We start from the raw sequence: 7,867 nt of genomic DNA, 5'->3' as shown, positions 1-7,867 counted from the left end.
CCCCAACCCCACTGGGAATATTACAACATATACACCATACCAAATTTCCAAGATCTGCAAATTTCTGAATCTCAAAATACTCCTGGACAAAAGGGTTGTAAATAGGGGATTGCGGAGCTGCATATGCTGGATTTCAAAATATTAACTGTGGGCATCACTGGTGAGACTAGGTTATTTTTATTTCCTTCTTTATAATGTTTTACATTTCCCAAATCATCTGTACTATATACTACTGTTACAATCAGAAAATAAGATCTACCATATTTTTAAGAAAACATCAGGTACTAGTCCCTTACGTTCCCCTGACCACATTCAGCCACCCCCATGTATCCCTTGGCTCCACCTCTTGAATGTGGCCTGTTTCTGGGCTGCCCCCAGGAACTGGAGCACCATGGGGGATGCCGGCTTGGCTCTCTAGCTCCTCCCAGGCCCTCCTTGCTGCATACTGCAGCTCCATTTCCAGGCTCTGCACCCCTTCATCCTTTCCCTGCCCTAGCAAGTTCTTGCACTGAGCTGGCTCAACGCCCAGCATGCTTCCTGCCCCCATCCAAGCAGCACTTCTGAAGCTGCATCCCTTCCCATCCACCCTCCCTTGACAGTGTCCCCAAAGAATGGGGACAGCAAGTTCTGTCCAGGCCTGGCAACTCTGAGGCTCCTGGTTTCACCCTGCCCCCACGAGGGGTGGGAAGAACTCTGGGCACACACTAGGATCCCTAACCTCTGCCCCTTGGCCTGCCGTGGCCCCTCCTCCATCTTCCTGAAGCTGCTCGGTTCAGTGCTCCCTCTCCCCGGGAGGCCTGCCAGCACGGAAAAACTTCATGTTCAAAACCCTCTCCGAGTAGACCCCCTGAGATTTGTAACTATCCCCATTTTCTTTAGCTCGGTCAAACCCACACAGAATGGGAATGGACAGAGTCTACATGTGGGCACGATGCCCTTACCATAATACAGACGCCGGGACCTCACATACCCCTACTGGGCTGCAGCTTGTCAGCCTCCTGGGGTTAGGGGGACAGCTCCCGGGCATGTGCTGGTCTCAGGCCTTCCCCGTTCCCCTTCCTTCCTTTCCCCAGACTGCTTGCTTCTCCTGGATGACAAGTGTGGCCCAAGCGGCCACCCAGCTGACACGAGGGACAGAGCTCTTCTAGGGACTGGGCAGCAGGCATCAGGGTGGGTGTGGTGTCCTCTGGAAAGCGGGCTGGGGAGGTGCAGGGCACAGCCAGAATGCGCCCACCCAGCTGACCCAGGCTTGTGGAGACTGCCGTGATGTTTAGCACACAATCATCTTTGATTTCTCACACGTCTTTGCTAAACCCGAAGCTCAGAGAGGTGAAGCGACACTTGTGGGCAGTAGATGAGGGAGCCAGGATTTGAACCCTCCTCTCGGGCCTCCCACTCACCCCAGGGGACCCTGCCCGTCACCCACCCCACCCACCGTTTGCCACGGTCTCCGGAGAGTTTTGTGTTGTTTCTATATTTGGAGGACTTTTTGGTCTTGTCTGTTCCCTGGATTCTCTGTTTGTATGGCCCAGGAGATAGAGCATGTGTCACCCTGTCTCAAGATTCTTCAGAACGGAGCTGGCAAGGAAATGAGAGAGGATCCTAATTAGGGGGTGATAACCCCACAGAGAAATCTGGATTCTCTGCAGCAGGCCGTGTCCTTCCCACAAGCCCTGTGTGTTTGTCAGATGTTTATAGAGCCTTCATTAACAAGAGAGCTCCCTTAGATAAGAGGTGGGAGCACGGCATCGAGGGCCAGATAAGAGCAAGGGGAGGCCACTCCGGGGCCTGCGGGTGAGAGCCTGTGAACTGGCCCGGGGGCTCGTGCAGAGCCATGGGCAGGAAAATGCGGGCCCGCTCCTTCCGGGCTCCTCCCTGCGCCCGCTAACACACCCGCGGCCGCCACCCGCAGTCTCCTGTCCAGGGCGACGGCGCCGTCCCAAGATGTGCTGCAGGGCGCTCTGGGTGGTCCTGCCTGTGCTCTCCCTGCTGGCGGGCTGTGCGCCAGGGAAGCCCCTGGAGAGCCGGGGGCGGGCGGCGGCGGGGGGAGATGCCCACCGCTTTCTCGGGGGGCCCGGAGGTGAGCGGGAGGGGGGCACCTTCGACCTGAGGATGTTCCTGGAGAACATGAAGGTGGATTTCCTGCGCAGCCTCAATCTCAGCGGTGTCCCTTCCCAGGACAAAACCCGAGCGGAGCCACCCCAGTACATGATCGACCTGTACAACAGATACACCACCGACAAGTCCAAGACCCCCGCGTCCAACATCGTGCGCAGCTTCAGCGTGGAAGGTAGAGTCGGCTCCACCAGGGCACCCCCGGGTTGGGGGGGGGGCGCAGGGGTCAGGGCTGCACTGCCCTGTCCGGCAGCCACTGCACATATGCGGCTTTTTAAGTTTTAATTTAAATGAATTGAAATGAAATAAAATTAATAACTCAGTTCACTGGCTTCGGTTCCGGTGCTCCACGGTCATGTGTGGCTAATGGCTGCCTTATAGGATAGTGCAGAGTATAGCACATTTCCATCATAGCAGGAAGTTCTACTGGACAGCTCTGCTGTGGAAGGTTCTCCTGCCCTGGGCCCAGTGCCAATTTTACACATTAGGTGCCACAAGAATGCCAGCTCCCTTTCATCCATCCCTTCTCTTCATCCCCTTCCCTACTTTGAAACAGACAACTCATTTAGCTTTCAATCAATTGGTGTATTTTTTAACTTTGAAAGAATGTCTGTTTCTCTCCCATCAGAAAGTATCTACAAGTCTGATAAATTTTTCTGAGAGAGAAACAGTGGAGGACAATTTAGTGATTTTCTAAATATAAAATGATTTACCTGATTTGAAAGGGCTGGAAGACAACAAATATCAATTTAGGGCTTATGTCCTCTAATTCACACGACGTAGGTGAAATGATTTTGTGGGCGTGGAAGTCAAGCCTCGCAGGTGCTGAGGGAACTTGCCCAGGTCACACAGTGGTTTGGCAGTTGGATTCCGACAGAGGCCCCACATGCCTACAAAGCTCGGGCTTTTCCTGCTGCTGCTGTCTCTCTGAACACCCAGGCACATGGGGCCTCTCTCCTCCTGGGCTTGACACCTGCAAACCCCTAACAGGCCTGGCACAGTGCCACCGCAGGCCAGAGCTGCCCAGCCTGCAGAGCACATGCCCCGTCTGAAGGATGCCATAGTCATGATGGATGCCCAGCAGTGCTGAATTTTCTGATTGCCCAGAAGAGGAAGAAAAACCCGGATTTCTCTGGATTTTATGTGAACTTGCCTGATTTGTAAAATATTAGCTTAATTTAAAAAAATGCAATCTGAAGATTACCCAGATGCTGCCAACATCTCACCATGCCCACAGGGCATGACTGTAGCCTGTGCTTTAGGAAAAGGCTGAGCTTCATTGTCTGGACCTACTCACCAAATCCCATAGTCTGGGAGTCCAGCATTTGGTGCCGTCTCGATGATCATCCCCTCCCTTACCCAGCATTGTCCATGTCCCCAGAACAAGTTTTCTGACTCAATCCTAGCTCTGCCTGTGGCCCGCACTCCTGTGAAGGCCAGCTTATGCTTCCCTCCATAGATCGTGCAAGTGCAGCTCAGGTAGGGAGGCTGTTTGTTTTCTAGATGTGGGATGTGGTCCCACAGCGATTTTCAAAGCATGGAACAGTAAGAGCACAGTAGGCCATTAATGCTCATAGACCCCATTCGCTATGCACACATGTTCTGCCGGAGCTAGAACGGCAGGCACATCCACACTGGGTGAGGGCTATGTGCTTTGAGGGGGGCGTGCATGTTGGGGAGGAGGACCTGGAGAGAACACAGAAATATTGATTGTGCATCAACTATGAGCCAGGGACAGTGTTAGTAAGTTCTATGTGCCACCTTGTAGAAGTCTCACACTAACCTTGGAAGGCAGGTAGGATGAGCCCCATTGTATAGATGAGGAAACCAAGGCAAGGAGAGACTCAGGACTTCTCCAAGGTCACAAGCCTAGGAAGGGGCCGAGTCCATATTAGCCCTGCAGTCTGTCAGACACTGCTGGACTTCACAGCAACGCGCAGACTCCCCTCATGTTGTGACTTCATATCTGTGACCGAGCCATCGCATAACAGAGATATCCTGACGGCTGTGTACCAGTCAGGAGAAGTTGGAAACTGAGAAAATTGTGTAGCTAAAAGCTAAGCCGCATTTTTGCCTACCATGACAAAGCAATCGAGGCTAATCTGTTTTATTTTTTTCCTCAAAGATTAAAAAAAAATCCACTTTCACTTCACTCAGAAATAAGGATTCTGAATGATTTCTGTGCCCTTTAAGTTGCTGAGATTTTTTTTAATGATTTTATTTATTTATTTGACAGAAAGAAACACAGCAAGAGAGGGAACACAAGCAAGGGGAGTGAGAGAGGGAGAAGCAGGCTTCCCGCGGAGCAGGGAACCCGATGCAGGGCTCGATCCCAGGACCCTGGGATCGTGACCTGAGCCGAAGGCAGACGCTTGATGACTGAGCCACCCAGGCACCCCTAAGTTGCTGAGATTTTTAACATTGTCTTAATGTTGGACATTCACCATCCCCTCCCAGGGTATCTGCTTTAACATCACACACTCGAGATCTACACTCTGAGGTTGACAATATGCTTTGCTATGTTGTTTATTTGACTCTTTTTTTTTTTTTAATGTGAAGAGCTTTATAGGATGTGTGCACTTGGCAGTTAAACAGCCTAAATCCCATCTCCACACCTGTAAAAGTGGAATAATAATTAGATCCTCCCAGGGCCACTGTGAAGAACAAAGAGAAATACAGAATGCAAAGCTTCTAGTGCAATGCTGAGCAGAGTAGATGCTCACTAAAGAGCTGGACCTGACAACTCCAAAGCAAGGCATCTCCTGCTTCTGTTTTTTTTTTTTTTTTTTTTTTTGGAGGATCCCAAATATACCTTTTGAAATTCTCTTCTACATTAAGGGCTTAAGTGAAACCAAGTAAAGACCTGATAGAGTAGGTCAATGTCATCCTGGATGCCCTCGGACCCAAGTCATGAGTCCCAGTTTTGGTGTCATGAAAGAATGACCATCACTATGTGCTTGCATTTCAGATGCTGTCTCTATCACAGCCACAGAAGACTTCCCCTTCCAGAAGCACATCTTGCTCTTCAACATCTCGATTCCTAGGCATGAGCAGATCACCAGGGCCGAGCTCCGACTCTATGTCTCCTGCCAAAGTCATGTAGTCGCTTCCCATGAGCTGAGAGGCAACATGGCCATTTATGACGTCCTGGATGGAGCAGATGCCTGGGATGCTTCTGCAGGAACCAAGACATTCCTCGTGTCCCAGGATATTTTGGATGAGGGCTGGGAGACCTTTGAGGTCTCCAGTGCTGTGAAGCGGTGGGTCAGAGCAGACTCTACCAAGAGCAAAAATAAACTGGAAGTGACTGTGGAGAGTCACAGGAAGGGCTGTGACAAGCTGGATATCAGTGTCCCCCCAGGCTCCAAAAACCTGCCCTTCTTCGTTGTCTTCTCCAACGACCGCAGCAATGGGACCAAGGAGACCAGGAGGGAGCTCCGGGAGATGATCAGCCATGAACAGGACAGTATGCTCAAGAAGTTGTCCAAGAATGGTCCAGCAGAGGCAGGTGATAATAAGGATGAGCACGGGGAAGGTCACACGGCCACAGGGTCATCTTTAGCCAGACGGAAGAGGAGTGCTGGGGCCAACAACCACTGTCAGAAGACCTCCCTGCGGGTGAACTTCGAGGACATCGGCTGGGACAGCTGGATCATTGCACCCAAGGAGTACGATGCTTTCGAATGTAAAGGTGGCTGCTTCTTCCCCTTGGCTGATGACGTGACGCCAACGAAGCACGCCATTGTGCAGACCCTGGTGCATCTCAAGTTCCCCATGAAGGTGGGCAAGGCCTGCTGTGTGCCCACCAAACTGAGCCCCATCTCCATCCTCTACAAGGATGACATGGGAGTCCCCACCCTCAAGTACCACTATGAAGGGATGAGCGTGGCAGAGTGTGGGTGCAGGTAGTGCCGGCCTGCGGGCAGGGGGAAACAGGGTGGAGGGCTCCCGTGTCCCTCTGGGCATGATGGGGACTAAGTCTGCCTGCATGCCAGCCTGGAGGAGGAAAGGGAGTTGCCACATCCTGGAGGTAAAGGCCTGCCCACCCTGAGCGTACACCATTGGGTCCAACCATAGGGGAAGGCAACGGCTGGGGGTGGGGGGTGGGGATTGGGGAGAAGAAGAAAGCCTAGAAGGATTGTTGGGGTGCAAGGGGTGACAATGAAAAGAGGACAAGAGAAAAATAATCCAGAGTCAGGAGAAAATAGCAGAAACGAGGCAGGGGAGTAAGGACAAAAGAGGTGCAGAGATTTATGGGAATTAAAGGAGGCAAGAAGGACAGGGCGCATTCCAATAACCTCAGGGAGTGAAGGGGACAGGGACAGCCATGTGCTCTACACCCATCATTTCACGGATTCCCACAACCCAGTGAGATGGGTGTTATGAGTCCCAATTTATACATGCAGAAACCAAAACGCAGGCAGTTCAAATAACACCATGATTCCAACCCGTAGGTCTGCATAGGTCCGTCGACCACCAAAGCCCAGGAGCTTCTCAAATACCCGATCCAAATTTATCAGGTCACCTTGCGCGAAAGAACAGTTAGATTCTGGGAGGCGGGGAGCGTGGGGCAAGCTGGACTCAGCCCTAGCCAGTACCCACCAGTATGATTGGGCTGCTTGGAGCAATCAGGACACAATCTGATTGCTCAGTGCCTGTGCTGCTTCAGTGGCCTAGTGCTTTTTAAGATGTTGCTCGACTCTTGAAAAACTATCCCCCAAACCAACTGCAGGATTACAGGATGGAGAGAGTGTGTGACGGGAGCCCCCGGCTTGCGGTATGCGCTGGGGCTGGAGGTACTTGGACCCGATGGTACTGTGCTTGTCCCACCAGCGGCTCACACGGGGCCACCAGCTGCCCGTGGCCTCAAACTCTGAGACGGTTTGGGAGAAGCAGGCACAATCTCCCCTGAGGGATGGGGCAGCCTACGGCTCGCATAGCTGTGCTAATTGACTCAGCATAACCAGCTCACCCACATGACACATCCGTGGGCTTCCCTCCCACCAGGACTCCATGGGAGACAGGACCTGGAGTTGAATTTGTTGGAATAAATGTGCTCTTGCTTTGGTACTTGCAATGGCCCTATTTTTACTCCTTGGTGACTCAAGTGATGATGTCCAGCCTTCCTGGGTAAGGGTTCCCCGTCCCTGAGGAGCTCAGGTCCTTACTGGCCACAACCAACTCTGCCCGCACCTGCTGGCTTCCTTGAGCTGTGTGTGTTCAGCTTTGTCCTGGGTTTGGGCCTCAGGACTGGATTCAGCCCCCACTGACCCCAAGAGAGGGCAGAGTTTCCATTTCCTCTGCGTTCCATTCCTCCTCTGACTCTAGAAGCCACACATGGAATGGGGAGGGGGGGAATGAGGAAGAGTCTGGAAGTGGTGAAAATTCCACTCCATGGCCTTTCTGACCACTGGCCAGAGCAGAGCCTCTGAGAGGCCTAGAGAGACCCGGGCCTTTCCCACTGGTTGAAGCTCCCAGTATATATATTTTTTAAACAGTGGTTTGTGTTAAATGTTTACATGGAAACAATGAACCAGCTTTAACACAATTAATACAAATTAATTAATTTAAATATAATTTTTAATTACTGGAGTTGTAGAAAATACTAATTCCTGGTACAACAATGTCGCTCAATCATAAAGATGGACGGGGAACCTCTTTTAGTCCCGGTGGTGTACTTCTGTGCCTGCATCAAAGTTTCATTTGTAAATAAAGTCAAATGTCTAAACTGTGGACTTTTCCTGAACGTCAG

General features: G+C 51.6%; 1 protein-coding gene across 1 annotated transcript; it reads left to right on the top strand.

Moving 5' to 3' along the window:
- Window positions 1-1,944: 1,944 nt before the first annotated feature.
- Window positions 1,945-6,024, top strand: GDF2 (growth differentiation factor 2). Its single transcript, XM_027594703.1, has 2 exons — window positions 1,945-2,290; window positions 5,084-6,024. The coding sequence occupies exons 1-2, from the start codon at window positions 1,945-1,947 to the stop codon at window positions 6,022-6,024; spliced, it is 1,287 nt and encodes a 428-aa protein (XP_027450504.1).
- The last annotated feature ends 1,843 nt before the right edge of the window (window positions 6,025-7,867 follow it).

Source organism: Zalophus californianus, chromosome 15 (assembly GCF_009762305.2).
Source record: "Zalophus californianus isolate mZalCal1 chromosome 15, mZalCal1.pri.v2, whole genome shotgun sequence".
In the NCBI taxonomy this organism is placed as follows: domain Eukaryota; kingdom Metazoa; phylum Chordata; class Mammalia; order Carnivora; family Otariidae; genus Zalophus; species Zalophus californianus.
This window is presented reverse-complemented; position numbering and strand designations above follow the sequence as displayed.

Coding starts and splice junctions, on each gene's coding strand:
- GDF2 (XM_027594703.1), top strand. CDS start 1,945: ATGTGCTGCAGGGCGCTCTGGGTGGTCCTGCCTGTGCTCTCCCTGCTG. Junction 2,291..5,083: donor GCGCAGCTTCAGCGTGGAAG/GTAGAGTCGGCT, acceptor CTTGCATTTCAG/ATGCTGTCTCTATCACAGCC.